Source organism: Centroberyx affinis, unplaced genomic scaffold (assembly GCF_046629955.1).
Source record: "Centroberyx affinis isolate AG114_WGS23_722 - 3 ecotype Tasmania unplaced genomic scaffold, CSIRO-AGI_Caff_v1 ptg001536l_1, whole genome shotgun sequence".
NCBI classification, from domain to species: domain Eukaryota; kingdom Metazoa; phylum Chordata; class Actinopteri; order Beryciformes; family Berycidae; genus Centroberyx; species Centroberyx affinis.
Window position 1 is genome coordinate 12000 of NW_027279992.1, and position 17141 is coordinate 29140.

General features: G+C 38.7%; 1 protein-coding gene across 2 annotated transcripts; it reads right to left on the reverse strand.

Moving 5' to 3' along the window:
• Positions 1-1012: 1012 nt before the first annotated feature.
• On the reverse strand, positions 1013-14590 carry renbp (renin binding protein). 2 transcript variants are annotated; one of them, XM_071527446.1, is made up of 11 exons: positions 14527-14590; positions 12051-12156; positions 11868-11943; positions 10773-10848; positions 9630-9814; positions 7191-7418; positions 6801-6882; positions 4959-5134; positions 3697-3828; positions 2699-2786; positions 1013-2576 (listed from the first exon to the last, which is right to left on the reverse strand). In XM_071527446.1, exons 2-11 carry the CDS (start codon positions 12149-12151, stop codon positions 2500-2502), a joined length of 1221 nt encoding a protein of 406 aa, XP_071383547.1. In that variant the 5' UTR covers positions 12152-12156; positions 14527-14590; the 3' UTR covers positions 1013-2499. The 2 variants fall into 2 exon arrangements, with proteins under 2 accessions (XP_071383547.1, XP_071383548.1); XM_071527447.1 differs by having other exon boundaries at positions 12051-12153; positions 14527-14572.
• Between the last annotated feature and the right edge of the window lie 2551 nt (positions 14591-17141).

Consider the following 17141-nt stretch of genomic DNA (forward strand, 5'->3'; position numbering starts at 1 on the left):
GAAAACAAAGCGTCACTTGGAGAGGAAGAGAAACCTGCTGTGTGTCAGAAATGGTTTCAACTGAAAAAAATAACTTTGGTTTACTCTGTTGTGTTGATTGTTATGTAAAGACTGTATGTATGTAAGTATGTATATATGTTCTCTATATACTGCAATATTACAATGATTATATAGTATGTAGTTGTAGTAATATTGACGCATGATGTTTCACACTGAATGCTTTGGCAACACAACTTTTTCTCATAATGCCAATAAAGCCAACTTTAATTGAGAAGTAGTAATTAGGTCTGCTGTCACTCTGCAGCTGAACTTTATTTATTCTACTGGAACTTTAAAACAGAATGAAATATCAAGTCAAGACAGAAGTAAAATCTCTTTAAAGACTTTTTCAGAGCTGGAAATTAGCAAATTCATTTCCCAGATTTTTCCAGGTGATAACTGATGAAGTGACTCGCATATTATCTGTGTGTGTGTGTGTGTGTGTGTGTGACAGAAACAAAGCGAACACAGTAACCCAGTCGGCTCGCTAACTCACACAGCAGGTAAACCTTCATCATCATCGTTACTCTGTTCTTCTTCTTCTTCTCCTCTGAACCTGTGATCTCCTCTGAGGTTTCAGTGGGGAAAAACTCCAAACCAAAACCTCCTCCAGCTGAACGTCACCCTGAAGACATTTATTTTTAGATCAGTTTTACTTCTGCTTCCTGCTTCTGTGACATTCATTTTTTTCCTTTCCTTTTCTTTCTTCAACCAGTAGCTATCGTTCTCTTCTGTGGCTCCGTTAGGCCCCGCCTCCTGTCAATCATAACCCCAGCAGGAGATGAGCAGAAACTCTCCTCCTGGTCCCGTCACACGTTTCACTACCAAGCTTCAATCAAACCCACAGGACTTTATTTTAAATTCTAGTCCAGATCCCAAGGTTTCCAAAGACACCAAACATGTCAGGCTGAACTACAGGGAAATGTGGAGAAAATGAAGCTCAAGACATCTAAATTTTCTCAATTTTATGCGATGGAGCAGATACAGAATATTATGTGACGTTGTCGTACAATACAGAAAATAACAATTCTAACTTTGAAGCTATTTAAGGGGGAAATTAAGGGGAAAGTCGGGGTGCGAGGGGTTAAAAATACAATCGATTATAACATGAAAGATGTTGCATTTTATAAGCAAAGATCTTAAGTTGACAAATAATAATTCACAGTAAATTATACAATGATGCCAGCGATTACTCTGTAGGAGTGCAAGTCACATTTTCAAAACAGTGTCCATCTCATTTTTGGGGGTAAGTATGGAGTATCGGTAAGTATTGGTACCGATCAACAGGATCGATGATGGTATCGGTATCAATAAAATCCCGGCGATCCCCTAGTTTTTTGCCGAAGCGCAGCCTCTTCTCCTCCGACCCGAAAATGATTTTCCCTTTTCAGTTTGTTTCATTTGATTCATTCAGATCAGAGGCAGTGGCTGCACACTGGTCAGTAATTCAAAAAAAAAAACAAGAAAAAATAAGAGAAAGATCGCACAAAATAGACATAATAAAATTGTAGTAGTAGTAGTATTATATACGTAAACATATATATTTTCCCTGTCCCATACATCATCTCGCGACCCCTCTGGTGGGTCCCGACCCCCAGATTGAGAACCACTGCAAAATGATCTGAATTGACACACAGAGACTCAAAGAAACAACCAGAAAACATCATCATAGTGGAATGAGACGAATACGATGAAGACGAATAAACAACATTAATGATCATTTTCTCAGTCTTGGTCTCTTTTACCCACAAAGCAAACCTCACCGCTTTACAATAAACGTTCTATTCATCTGCATGTAAAAAACATCATCTAGTCTAAAACGGCTTGTGTGATTTGCTACAGCGGCGATGGCAAACTGGAACGAAAACGATATAAAGCGTAAAAAGTCGAGACTCCAGGCGGACACAGAAGGCACATTTTGATATAAAAAGTGATTCGTTTTCAATTAATCAAGCAAGATTTCATGGCAATTCTATTTAGTAAAACAGTGCAACTTTGCTTCAGGAACCTGATTACTGAGACTTGAATAGTCAAACACCCGCTGCGTTCACGTCATATTGGATTTATCGGAAATATGAGCTGCCGACTGGGGGGAAAAAAAGCGTTAACGTCTGCCTCCTAGTGGTGAGTACAAGTCGGAGAAATGGGAATTTTCTGTCGACACAGGCGGTGAACACTGTGTCGGCAGTCCAAGACGATAAAAATCTAAATTCTCGGTTATTTTCACGGTAATACAATCAAGTCTGCGTCTGAAAATAGAGGAATGACGGCAGCTGTTCCTTTACGGCTGATTTTAAATCCATAAATGAAACTGATTTTGGATGATTTTGGATGTGGAAACTCTTCCTTTATCCCCGTTCTTCCGCGTCTTTCCTTCCTTCCTTCCCTCCTCCTCTCCTACGACAGGGAACCGACGAATCGGGACGACGTCCCGTGAAGACGGCGGCCATGTCGGAAAGGTTAGCGGTCCTTCTTCTCCAGCAGGTCGTCCAGGATCCGCTCGCACATGTACAGGCAGCGAGGAACGTGGAAGAAACCTGAAGGAGGCAGGAAGGAAGAGAAAGCTAGTCGTCTTCAAAGTGTGTGACAGTTGATTTTTGAATTTTAATTTTGCGGTTGTGTTTTTGAGGGGGGTTTTTTTGTTTTGTTTTGTTCCGACCTTTGAACGGGCCGCCTTTGAAATCCAGAGCCACTTTCCCTTCTTGTGTCAAATAGCCGAACCACTCGCCGCTCTCTGCATCAGAAAACTGCACAGAATCAGAAACGCACAATTAGTCGACGAAGTCAGCTTCGCTCGAGTCCCAAGTCAGTCTCAAGTCTTGAGGCACAAGTCTCAAGTCAAGTCCCAAGTCTAAATGTAGAACAGCAAGTCAAGTCAGAACAAATCAAGAGTCCAGTATCAATTTAATATCTTAAAGAAAACTAAATATCTAGGACTTTTCAATGCAATATGGTTTTAATAGGATAAAAACTTGGTAAGAGCATCATGAGTTTGATTTCTAGAATCAGTTTCAACTTCAATAAATTCAATCATTCCATACAAATTCAGAAAACAGAATTTAAATTCAGTCGTCTGCTGGAACAAATCTCATCACTTTCAATCTGAGTCATTTACACAAACACAAGATCTCAAGTCAAGACTTTAGAAACCTTTTCAAGTCATCAGAGTACAAGTCAAAGTCAAGTCTCAAGTCGTCTCTTCATGTATCAAGTCAACAATGAAACAAAAAATGACTTCTTTTTTTTACCTTGTTAGCTAATTTTCCATCCATTTCCTTAAAATAACCTTACATTTACATGAATCCACCCCTTGACTCATGCAAAATCCCCTTAAAATTAATTAAAGGAGTTATTAATGGAGGAGACCCCATCAAAACATCCTTAAACTCCCCTTAATTTTTGACTCCTTACTTTATAATTTAATGTAAAGTTCAGGGAGACAGCAACCTTCCCTTAATAACTCATTAATAACCTGTAAACCTGCACAAAAGACATGAAAACTCCCTTAATTTCTAGAGTCTCTGTGAACCAACCCATGAATAAATCCCTTATAAACCCATGATACTAACCTTACTTTTTTAAAGCCATGTTATTTTTAATGGATAATTAATGTTTATGTAAAGAGACATTAAGGGATAAAGTTAAGGGTTTTCTCACATGGCTGAAGCTGTACTGGTAAACCTGAGTGAATCTGTCCAGCAGCTGCGGCTCCTTCAGCCGGCTGTAGGCCATCAGGAAGGCAACCAGAGCCTCGCAGTGCGGCCACCACAGCTTCATACTCCACTCCAACTGCTCACACACACACACACACACACAATAACAGCAAGTACAAACACCAGCATCAGTATCATAGCTTTGATTAAAAAAAATAAAAGAAAGAAAAAAAACAGACACTTTTTACTTTACTGAAGGAGATTTTTACACCAGTACTTTGACTTCTACTTAAGTAAAATATTAGCAAAGTAACAGTACTGCTACTGGAGCAGGACATTCTAGTTCTTTTTCCACTACTGGTAAAAGGATTGTAAGTACTTTTTCCACCACTGGTAAAGGATTTTAGTACTTTTTCCACCTCTAGTAAAGGATTTTAGTACTTTTTTCCACCACTAGTAAGGGATTTTAGTACTTTTTGCACTACTGGTAAAAGGATTGTAAGTAATTTTTCCACCACTGGTCAAGGATTTTAGTACTTTTTCCACCACTGGTCAAGGATTTTAGTACTTTTTCCACTAGTGGTAAAGGATTTAAGTACTTTTTTCCACCACTAGTAAAGGGTTTTAGTACTTTTTCCTCCACTAGTAAAGGATTTTAAGTACTTTTTACACCACTGGTAAAAGGATTTTAAGTAGTTTTTCCACCACTAGTATTTTAGTATTATTTCCACCACTAGTAAAGGATTTTACTACTTTTTCCACCACTAGTAAAGGGTTTTAAGTACTTTTTCCACCACTAGTAAAGTATTTTAAGTAATTTTTACACCACTAATAAAAGGATTTTAAGTACTTTTTACACCACTAGTATTTTAGTATTATTTCCACCACTAGTAAAGGATTTTAAGTACTTTTTCCACCACTGGTAAAGGATTTTAAGTACTTTTTCCACCACTAGTATTTTAGTACTTTTTCCACCACTAGTAAAGGATTTTAAGTACTTTTTCCCACCACTGGTAAAGGATTTTAGTACTTTTTCCACCACTGGTAAAGGATTTTAAGTACTTTTTCCACCACTGGTAAAGGATTTTAGTACTTTTTCCACCACTGGTAAAGGATTTTAAGTACTTTTTCCACCACTTTCCAACACTGGAAAAGCGTAATAATCATACAAGTGAATATGGTTTTAGATTCAGGGTGAAATAACAATATCTCTTCTTCTCTCTTGTCCTCTTCTTCTGTCAAAACGCAGCAGACAGCCTGATGTACCTGAGTGGGACAGAAACCGTCCACATCCAGGAAGTAGAACAGTCCTCCGTGCTGCTGGTCCCAGCCCTGCTGGAAGGGAAGCTCCATGAATTTGTCGACGGCGGTGCGCTGCAGCTGCTGGTCCCCACGTGCCGCAGCGTGCTGCAGCAGGAACCACCCGGCCTCCAGCGCATGACCTGCAAACGACATGGAGGAAGGAGAGAAATGATCAGAGGTGAGACCAAGTCAATTTCGCTCGAGTCCCATGTCAGTCTCAAGTCAAGTCCCAAGTCTAAATGTAGAACAGCAAGTCAAGTCAGAACAAATCAAGAGTCCAGTATCAATTTAATACCTTAAGGAAAACTAAATATCTAGGACTTTTCAATGCAATATGGTTTTAATAGGATAAAAACTTGGTAAGAGCATCATGAGTTTGATTTCTAGAATCAGTTTCAACTTCAATAAATTCAATCATTCCATACAAATTCAGAAAACAGAATTTAAATTCAGTCGTCCGCTGGAACAAATCTCATCACTTTCAATCTAAGTCATTTACACAAACACAAGATCTCAAGTCAAGACTTTAGAAACCTTTTCAAGTCATCAGAGTACAAGTCAGAGTCAAGTCCCAAGTCACCAGAACCCAAGTCAAGTCTCAAGTCTTCTCTTCATGCAACAAGTCAACAATGAAAGAAAAAATGACTTTTTTTTTTACCTTGTTAGCTAATTTTCCATCCATTTCCTTAAAATAACCTTACATTTACCCGAATTCACCCCTTGACTCATGCAAAATCCCCTTAAAATTAATTAAAGGAGTTATTAATGGAGGAGACCCCATCAACAGAAAAAGAATCAGAAACACACAATTAGTCGACCAATTCAGCTTCGCTCGAGTCTCAAGTCTTGAGGCAGAAGTCTCAAGTCAAGTCCCAAGTCTAAATGTAGATTACCAAGTCAAGTCCAAGTCAAGTCCAAGTCATTAATGTCAAGTCTCAAGTCTAAATGTAGAACAGCAAGTCAAGTCAGAACAAATCAAGAGTCCAGTATCAATTTAATATCTTAAAGAAAACTAAATATCTAGGATAATATGGTTTTAATAGGATAAAAACCTGGTAAGAGCATCATGAGTTTGATTTCTAGAATCGGTTTCAACTTCAATAAATTCAATCATTCCATACAAATTCAGAAAACAGAATTTAAATTCAGTCGTCTGCTGGAAGAAATCTCAATCTAAGTCATTTACACAAACACAAGATCTCAAGTCAAGACTTTAGAAACCTTTTCAAGTCATCAGAGCACAAGTCAGAGTGAAGTCCCAAGTCACCAGAACCCAAGTCAAGTCAAGTCTCAAGTCTTTTCTTCATGCAGCAAGTCAAGTCTCGATTGAATCTGTCAATTGGGAGAACCAAAATCGAACAACTAAATATGATCAAATTGTTAGATATTACAATAAACATTGTCTTGGTCTAAAACAAGTTTTGATAGGGTCTCCTCCATTAATTATTAATTTTAAGGGGATTTTGCATGAATGTGGTTCCAAAGGGACCACAATGGAAATAGGCCTCTGGGCTTTATTGTGTTATCCTGACTTTTTCCTTTTATGTATACACTCAATGCCTTGGCAGAGCCTGTGTTTTTTAAAATGAAACTGTCAAATAAAATCAATCAATCAATCAATCAAGGGGTGAATTAATGTAAACTAATGAAAAATCTAAGGTTATTTTAAGGGATTACTGGTTCGTAGAGTGTAGGAAGGCCTTTATGGATCACATCATACTGCTGTATCAGTTTACATTACGTACAAATCTCTTTTTATTTATTTTGTTTATTAAATTTACTTTAAGATTATTTGGACGGACTCACCTGGGTTCTGCAGGCGGCCCTGGCAGCCCGGCAGCTCCGCCCCGTCCAGCGAGACGCTCTCCAACACCGCCGTGCCTCCTCTCTGCAGCAGGAGACACACAAGTCACAAGGCTCTAGTCCTGAGGCACAAGTCTCAAGTCAAGTCCCAAGTGTAGTCCAGATGTAGAATATAAAGTCAAGCGAGTTCTCAGGTGGCTCTTGAGAGAAGATACAGAGTCAGATGAACATTTCTCCTCAGGTAAATCGTTCCAAAATTGTAGGTGTCTTTACTGTTAAGTCTCCATCACCTTTAGTCTTTAATCTAGAGTTTATGAGTTTAATGCTGTGAAATGTACAGCGGAGGAACCCGGTCTGTGGTTGTAGCTGTGGTACAGAGAGGGTTCGGGGTACCTGGAGGTGCTGCAGGATCCGCTGGACGCACCAGGCTCCCAGCTCCTCGTACTTCCGCTCCGCCTCCCGGCCCCGGCCCTCGCTCAGCTGCTGCGCCAGACACAGGAGCATCATGGGAACGGCCATGGCGTCGGCGGGAGGGTCTCCGGGCATCGGGGGCCGGCCGAGGCCCGACGGGTCGACCCGAACCCAGACGACCAGCTGCTCCATCATCTGCTCCGCCTCCGCCTGCCGGGACAGAGGATGGACTCCAATTTCAGCTTTTATCACGTTAGCAGATATTTGACATTTTTTTAGTTGTTTTTACGAGTTCCTCCCAGTAGAGAAGAGAGCAGCAGTTTAAATCTGGCTTTAATTTCCGTTTCACGTTACAGACTGTAGCTGGCTTGACTGGGCTGATTGACAGGAGGCGGGGCCTAACAGAACCGCAGAGAAACAGTTGAAAGGTTTATTTTGGAGAGGAAAACACACAAGACACGTAGAGATCCAGAAGTGTTATCTTTCCGCTTGTTTACACGCAGAAACCAGATTCCTGAACAAAACATCTTTTTAAAATGGAAAAGTTTACAGCCTGATATTACAGTTTTTGAAGCAACTTTGCAAAATGTGATTGTCAGTTTCTCGTTCACAGTGAAGGTAAAAAAGTTTTAGTAAGTGCTGCAAGACAATTTTGGGGAACACAGTAAGTTTGCAAAATCATAGAACTACTTTTACTGCGGCTACACAGCTTCAACATCTGGTGTGGTTTATGTATTATCAGCGTAAAAGTACCACTAGTAAAGGATTTTAAGTACTTTTTCCACCACTAGCAAAGGATTTTAGTACTTTTTCCACCACTGGTAAAGGATTTTAGTACTTATTCCACCACTAGCAAAGGATTTTAGTACTTTTTCCACCACTGGTAAAGGATTTTAGTACTATTTCCACCACTGGTAAAGGATTTCAGTACTTATTCCACCACTAGCAAAGGATTTTAAGTACTTTTTCCACCACTGGTAAAGGATTTTAGTACTATTTCCATCACTGGTAAAGGATTTTAGTACTTATTCCACCACTAGCAAAGGATTTTAAGTACTTTTTCCACCACTGGTAAAGGATTTTAGTACTTATTCCACCACTAGTAAAGGATTTTAGTACTTTTTCCATCACTGGTAAAGGATTTTAGTACTATTTCCACCACTAGTAAAGGATTTTAGTACTTATTCCACCACTGATAAAGGATTTTAGTACTATTTCCACCACTAGTAAAGGATTTTAAGTACTTTTTCCACCACTGGTAAAAGGATTTTAAGTACTTTTTCCCACCACTGGTAAAGGATTTTAGTACTTTTTCCACCACTGGTAAAAGGATTTTAAGTACTTTTTCCCACCACTAGTATTTTAGTACTTTTTCCACCACTAGTCTAATCTTTTAAAATGGAAAAGTTTACAGCCTGATATTACAGTTTTGAAGCAACTTTGCAAAATGTGATTGTCAGTTTCTTCACAGTGAAGGTAAAAAAGTTTTAGTAAGTGCTGCTGTCGACAATTTTGGGGAACACAGTAAGTTTGCAAAATCATAGAACTACTTTTACTGCGGCTACACAGCTTCAACATCTGGTGTGGTTTATGTATTATCAGCATAAAAGTAGCAGAAATCCAACGCATGCAACATAAAACAACATAACCCTAACCTGCAGGTTTGATCTGCCTGTGTAGGAACCAGAGGGAGGCAACAGGCAAGAGCTAGAGGAGATATCTGTTCCTGAGATCCAACTCAGTTTCTCATGCAGCTCTAAAATACTGCAAGATGCACATTACGAAGTCGTTTGTTACTCGTAGATCACTCCTAATATTCATGGAAGGCTATTTCCCCCAAAGTTAAAGCAACTGAATGAAACTGGTGTGGAAAAGGATTAGAGCCACGTGTGAAAAATGTATGAGTTCTGAGATGAAGTTCAGAATTTTGAGAACAAATTCAGGATTCTGAGAATACAGAACTCAGAATTCTGACTTTTTAAAACTCAGAATTCTGACTTTTTTTTAAAACTCTGAATTCTGACTTTTTTTTTAAAACTCTGAATTCTGACTTTTTTTTTTAAACTCAGATTTTTGAGTTCTTTAAGTCATAATTCTGACTTTTTGAAAACTCAGAATTCTGACTTTTTAAAACTCAGAATTCTGACTTTTTAAAACTCATGATTCTGACTTTTTAAAACTCAGACTTCTTATTTTTTAAAACTCTGAAATTCTGACTTTTTTTAAAACTCTGAAATTCTGACTTTTAGTCATAATTCTGACTTTTTAACCTTCAGAATTCTGACTTTAAAACTCAGAATTCTGACTTTAAAACTCAGAATTCTGACTCAAACTCTGAGATGAATCTGAGAACTCACATCGATTTGTCCCAAACTGTCAGTGTGATCTTCTTGGTATCGTTCACTCCATGTTTATTTGTACCTGCATGTCGGTGTCTCCGGTGACCCGGCTCAGTTCGTTCAGGGCCAGGATGTAGAAACACTCGCTGAAGATCGTCCTCTGCACCTTCACCGCCTTCCCGTCCCTCGTCAGACAGAAGGCGCACTTCCATGAGCTGCCGCCATCGCCGCTGGGAACACGAGCGAACTTCCTGAGGAACGCTCCTCCTGGAATACAACCGCCATAGGAAAACATTAGCTCATCAATACATGTATCAATACAAGCCAGGTGCAGCTATTTTATCAGCTGTGTTGCCTTTGGGATTATATTTTCACCAGTTTTCACCACTGACTGAACTCTGACTACACAGTAAAGGCTCTAGAAAGAAGCCCTCGCTCTTTGATTCTGAGGGACTGACACCAAAACCTGACGTTTACCGCTGAGGTTTCACATCCTGAAACATTTTCTCATATCAAACTCCACTGGAGCTGCTGGAAACATCTGGAGGCGACGTCACCTCGTCTACGATTGGCCGGTTATAAGAATAACCTTTATTTGTATAGCACCTTTCATACACAACATGCAGCTCAAAGTGCTTTACATCAATAAAAAGGCAGATAAAGACAGATAAAAAGATAAAATTCATATAAAAGAACAAGCAAAATGCACTGCATTAAAAGAATCACATCAAGTAAAATAGGAAGATAAAAGAACACAACAAATACTCCCACTTTTAGATGCACATTGTGAGTGAACCCATATGTTTTTCTTTAATTTTCGTTATCCACCACAAAGAAAAATACTATAACTACTGGATGGAGCCAGGAGTGAAAAGTACATCACCAATAACATTTTTTTTTTAAGTGTTTTAAAGGTGACAAATTGTCTATATATTATGATTTTTAGCATAAAACAGATGATTTAGACCAGAGGGTGTTAAAGTGTTAAAGTGTTTTGAGGTGGATTTTTCCGTTAACAGATGTTTTCGTACGTTACTGTGCCTTAATGAGGAATAATTCTGGGAAAACGGGGCAAACGTTGATCATGACTAACATTAATCACCTGAGTCAACAAGGGAAAACGAACCATCTGCTGCAAGGACCAAGAGACTTAAACCTCAACCTGACAGTTTGTTCCAGTTCAACAAGTTCAACAGGATACACACACACACACACACACACACACCAGCTTTTGCAGCTTGGAGGATCTCGGGCCTGTGGAAGCGCTCCATGGTTCGGTAGAGGCGACAGTACATCCAAACCTGCAGGAAACACAAGCCTGGATGTAAAACCACATCTGATGACAGAAACTCAACTCTGGGCTGCTTGCTTTTACACTTTATATCTATATTTAGATTTTATACTCATGCATATTGTTAGACTTTTTACCTACTAACACATAACCTGCACTTTATATACTGTACTAGGGTATTTATTATATTGTGTTTACACTGTTATCATGTCTAATTGCACTAAATGTAGTTTCATGTAGTCTAAATGTAGTTTACATTCAGACTACATTTACACTACATTTAGTTTGAACGTAGTTTAAATATAGTCTAAATGTAATCTAAATGTAGTCTACTGTAAATGTAGTCTAGTCTAAATGTAGTGTAAATATAGTCTACTGTAAATGTAGTTTAGTCTAAATGTAGTCTACTGTAAATGTAGTCTAATCTAAATGTAGTCTAAATGTAGTCTACTGTAAATGTAGTCTAGTCTAAATGTAGTGTAAATGTAGTCTAGTCTAAATGTAGTGTAAATGTAGTCTAGTCTAAATGCAGTCTAAATGTAGTCTAGTCTAAATGTAGTCTAGTCTAAATGCAGTCTAAATGTAGTGTAGTCTAAATGTAGTCTAGTCTAAATGTTGTCTAAATGTAGTCTAGTCTAAATGTAGTGTAAATGTAGTCTAGTCTAAATGTAGTGTAAATGTAGTCTAGTCTAAATATTGTGTAGTGTAGTCTTGTATTGTGCTGTTGCATTGTGGTCCTGAAGGAACGTCATTTCCTTCCTCTACACACTGCACTGTAGCTGGTTGAATGACTCTAAATCTGCTCGACGTGTCTGACCCGACTGGCTCCAGATCTGCTCTGACCCGACCGGCTCCAGATCTGATCTGATCTGACTGGCTCTGGCTCCAGATCTGCTCTGACCCGACCGGCTCCAGATCTGATCTGACCCGACCGGCTCCAGATCTGATCTGATCTGACCCGGCCCGACTGGCTCCAGATCTGATCCGACCCGACTGGCCCCAGATCTGCACCTGGCTGGACGGACTCACCTGTCGTCCCTGCAGCCAGACGTACTTCAGCTCATCGTACACCTTCCCCTCCCTCCCGATGCAGGTGAAGAAGCCTCTGGAAGGGGACACACAGAGATTTAAAGTCACTGCGACAACCGCCCCCACACACACACACACACACTGCATTGACTCTGAAAGTGTCACGGCCGCTCGGCTCCGTACCCGTGTTGTGTGTCATGAGAGTGTTTCAGCCAGAAGTCCACGACCCGGTCCAGCTCCGTCCGGATCCGCTCTCTGTACTCCTCCAGCTTCTCCACAGACATCGCTCCTCTCAAACAAATAACACGGAAATCAATGTGAGTTCTATTTGCACAAAAGCCGGTTATTTTATTTTATTTTATTTTACTTATTCCCATACAAAAAAAAATCACATTTGATTCGATTTGATTTATTTGATCATTTTAAAACAAGTTACATAGATACAATATAACAAAAACAATCGAGGATAAAACACAAGAGAGTCCAAGACTTATTTCCATGTGAAAAACCACGTGAATTCACTGCACATGTGCTTTTTGGACACATGTTGATTTTTCATATGTGAACATGCAGAATTTCCCCATGACATTTTTACCTATGAATTGTCTCTTTGCATGTCAAATTCGGTTTTTACATGTCAAATACTGTCATATGTAATGGTAGGTGAAAATGTGTAAAAATAAAACAATGTTCACATGTGAAAAATAAACAAAAGCACTTTGAACCTGTGAATTTTTTCACAATTTTCACATTTTAAGTAAAAACTACATTTGCATTGAAATGTCCTGGATATTTAGTTTTCTTTAAGATATTAGATTGATACTGGACTCTTCAGTTGTTCTGACTTGACTTGGTAATCTACATTTAGACTTGACTTGACTTGGGTTCTGGTGACTTGGGACTTGACTCTGACTTGTACTCTGATGACTTGAAAAGGTTTCTAAAGTCTTGACTTGAGATCTTGTGTTTATGTAAATGACTCAGATTGAAAGTGATGAGATTTGTTCCAGCAGACGACTGAATTTAAATTCTGTTTTCTGAATTTGTATGGAATGATTGAATTTATTGAAGTTGAAACTGATTCTAGAAATCAAACTCATGATGCTCTTACCAAGTTTTTATCCTATTAAAACCATATTGCATTGAAAAGTCCTAGATATTTAGTTTTCTTTAAGATATTAAATTGATTCTGGACTCTTCAGTTGTTCTGACTTGACTTGGTGTTCTACATTTAGACTTGAGACTTGTGCCTCAAGAATTGAGACTGACTTGGGACTCGAGCAGAGTTGACTTGGTCACACCTCTGTTGTTTGTACAATATCGATGTATCAACGTCTCTTTCGGATGTGGAACAAATTTGCGGTTGACAGGTGAAAAACTGAAAAGGCCTCAGGGGAAAATATGCAAATTAGCAAAAAATTCCATCATGGCGGACTTCAGTAGAGCAACTATGGAAGCCCATTTCCACTAGTGTGATGAAAAAAAGAGATCCTGTAAATCATTATGAGAAACTTTCTCAAAATAATGACTTAGTATCTCAAAATAATGAGAAACTTTCTCAAAATGAAACTTTCTCAAAATAATGACTTAGTATCAAAATAATGACTTAGTACCTCAAAATAATGAGAAACTTTCTCAAAATAATGACTTAGTATCTCAAAATAATGACTTAGTATCTCAAAGATACTAAGTCATTAGTATCTTAGTTTCTCATTATTTTGAGAAAGTTCCTCATTATTTTGAGATACTAAGGCATTATTTTGAGAAAGTTCCTCATTATTTTGAGATACTAAGGCATTATTTTGAGAAAGTTCCTCATTATTTTGAGATACTAAGGCATTATTTTGAGAAAGTTCCTCATTATTTTGAGATACTAAGGCATTATTTTGAGAAAGTTTCTCATTATAATGACTTACAGGATCTCTTTTTTTTCATCACACTGGCGGAAATGGGTTTCCATATGCAACTGACAAAACGGTGTGGGAGTTTGGTCTGTTAGACTGGGATTACAGTTTAGACCTTTAGTGTTAGCGCCCCCATGAGGCCAACTGGGGTCAAGTCAATCATCATCTATCACATGTCTCTATCACATGAAACGTTGGCTCAATAAATGATTATATGCATCGTTCAAGTCTGTCATTTACCGTCTCAATTTTCAGTTTTGGCAATTTGAGAGAAGACAGAAGAAGAAGAAGCAGAAGAAGAAGAAGAAGAAGAAATATAAAAGGAACCCGTAATAAGTTGCTCGGTGTGTTAAATGTATGCCGAACTGCAGACTGCTTCATACTGATAGTGAAAAATGTGTTAATTATGTTTTCAGAGGTTTGTATCTGATCTCTGGACGCGACTTAAACATCAACATCTCCGTTTTACACCAAGCAGCGGGCTAAATGCATTATTCCATATTTTATCGATGCATAAACAGCTGCAGATGTCAAAACATAAGCAGACGTAGACGCTACTAAACTTTCACTGTTAAACCCTGCAGCTTCATTCTAGACGGAAATAAACCATCTCGACCTTAAAGGGCTAATCAACAGGAAATGGCTCAATGGGACATCTGAATTTTCCAGTTTGCCGAACGATGGACTCGCAGGTTTCTAATGCCTCGCCTCTGTGTTCTAGTCTGCAGCTCGGACCTGAAGAAGAACCTCCTTACCTGTAAATCTAGCTGTAACGTCCAGGTAACGCTCCCGTGTCTCCCTGAGTTTCCACTGACCTGCGGTGGGTAGTCAGGTTTTTATCATGTGACCAGTCCGCTGCTCGGGGCGGTGCAAGCCCTCTGCGCTGTCTGACAGGCGAGAGGAGGGGCTAAACCCGGAAACACGGAAGGAGACGGTTAGACCCCCCCCCACCACCACCACCGGCATTTAGCCTGAGCCACGCCCTCTTCTAGGGGTATACAAACCACTTTCACCATTATGCTTTGAACAGAAAACTAGTCCCTAATCAGTCTCAAGGCTTGAGGCTCAAGTCTCAAGTCTAAATGTAGACCACGAGGCAAGTCAAGTCCACGTCATTAATGTCAAGTCTCAAGTCTAAATGTAGAACAGCAAGTCAAGTCAGAACAAATCAAGAGTCCAGTATCAATTTAATATCTTAAAGAAAACTAAATATCTAGGACTTTTCAATGCAATATGGTTTTAATAGGATAAAAACTTGGTAAGAGCATCATGAGTTTGATTTCTAGAATCAGTTTCAACTTCAATAAATTCAATCATTCCATACAAATTCAGAAAACAGAATTTAAATTCAGTCGTCCGCTGGAACAAATCTCATCACTTTAAATCTGAGTCATTTACACAAACACAAGATCTCAAGTCAAGACTTTAGAAACCTTTTCAAGTCATCAGAGTACAAGTCAGAGTCAAGTCCCAAGTCACCAGAACCCAAGTCAAGTCCCAAGCAATTAAAACTGTGACTTGAGTCCAAGTCATGTGACTCGAGTCCCCACCTCTGGCTTTTAATGATGAAAAGTTTTGGTATTGATATCCTAGTTTTATGGAAATTCTTTATTAGGAATAACCCCTTGAGATGTACCATCTCGTTTTCAAGGGGGTCCTTAACGACAAAAATACAATATAAACATAATTAGACAAAACATTTAACAAAACAAAACAAAAAAAATAAATATCAAATAATAAGACATACAAAATCAGGAGATCATACCCCATCAGAGCATGAAAAATGGATCATTCATTCATAGATTATAGAAAAGTATAGTAAAGTTTTGGTATTACTTGGTATCGGATACATTGGATCTCTATATATAAGGATAAAACAACAGAAGAAATAAAAGAAGAAGGAAAGAAAGAAAGAAAGAAAGAAAGAAAGAAAGACAGAAAACTAACAACCTAAAAGTCAGTTTAAAGGCCCTCAGAATTATTATTTTTTTCATGTGGTTTACACTGAAGCACAGGATGCAGTCCGTCGGATTGATTTGTCAAAATTAATTTAATAATTTTCGTGTCATTTTGGCAATAATTTATAAAAAAAAAAAAAAAAAAAAGCAGAGATGAGACACAGTCATGGTTCACCCCTGGACCCCCCAGGAGAGGGCAGTACAGACACACAGCTGAACACACCAGTGCCATACGGAACAACGTCCGCCATAACATCGCCATGGCAACAGTGATGAAACATCTGACTTCATGTTTTACAGCAAACCAAACAAACCAAACATCCAGGAGCTAGTCGTGTCCTGCCTTGTGATGATTTATGTGATGAAGAGTGTTCAGTTTGTAGTTTTTATTTGAAATCCATAAAATCATTTCTTCCATTTGACTGAACCTCTTTCCTTGTTGGTGATTCGGAAAGTTCATCTCTAAACCCCCGAGTTCCCAAGTTGAGTTTACCGTCTGAAAGCCGAGCGAAGAGTATTTTCTGTAGTATTTACTGTATTAAAGCTGAAGTGAACAGGATTTTATTGTAAGAAACCGTCTTTCCCATGGCACCTGAACGCAGCACGGCGTGGCTGTTACTGACCTCTCTCTCTCTCTCTCTCTCTCTCTCTATGGCTCTGAATCAGGAGTGTGACACCAAACAGATTCACAGATTTGTTGGTAAAACAGGAGAAACTCGTGAAAAAATGTCAACAAAATTCACATTCTTACATTAATGACAGTGAAATGCACGTTAATACAAGTCAACACGACATAAATCGACATATTTGCACAAGAACAGCATGTTACATTATTACATATTACAGCATGTAATCTTGGTACATCGCACTATAATCTCGTCATTCAAAGTAAGGCTTGTTCACAACTTTGATATGTGTGTGTGTGTGTGTGTAGACACAACAGGAAGATGACATTAACCATATAACACAGTTGGTCACAGAAGCCCCGCCCGCCCTTCCATTTCAGGAACAAATTTAATTTAATTTAACGGCTTTTATTTTAATTTGTATTTTTTTTTTTTTTCATTTTCAGCATCAAAATGTCATAACGTCTGGATTCAGCTGGTTCCACACAGTGTTGGTGTAAAAAATCTACCAGAAAGAGAGAAAAAAAAAAAAATAGAAATAAAAGGTGTTCAGAGGGTTTGAAATGACCACCAGCCAGTTTGTCAGGTGACCAAATTGGTGAAAACGGTAAAATAGTGAAAGTAGTTATTTATCTAGCAGTTAACTAGTAACTTTTTTCAAGTCATTTGAATTGATTTTAATTTTGGCCCAATTACCAGATTCATGCCGTTCACAATCAAGTGCTAAATCTTAACTCTCTGGACGTGAGGGACCACTTGGACTCGGCTCCACGCTGAATCGAAAAG

Excerpts from the sequence above, each read along its gene's own strand:
- renbp (XM_071527446.1), bottom strand. The coding sequence starts at position 12,151 with ATGTCTGTGGAGAAGCTGGAGGAGTACAGAGAGCGGATCCGGACGGAG. Across the intron at positions 10,849-11,867 it reads TCTGGCTGCAGGGACGACAG|GTTTGGATGTACTGTCGCCT; the intron begins GTGAGTCCGTCC and ends TGTTTCCTGCAG. Across the intron at positions 2,787-3,696 it reads ACCAGTACAGCTTCAGCCAT|TTTTCTGATGCAGAGAGCGG; the intron begins GTGAGAAAACCC and ends GATTCTGTGCAG.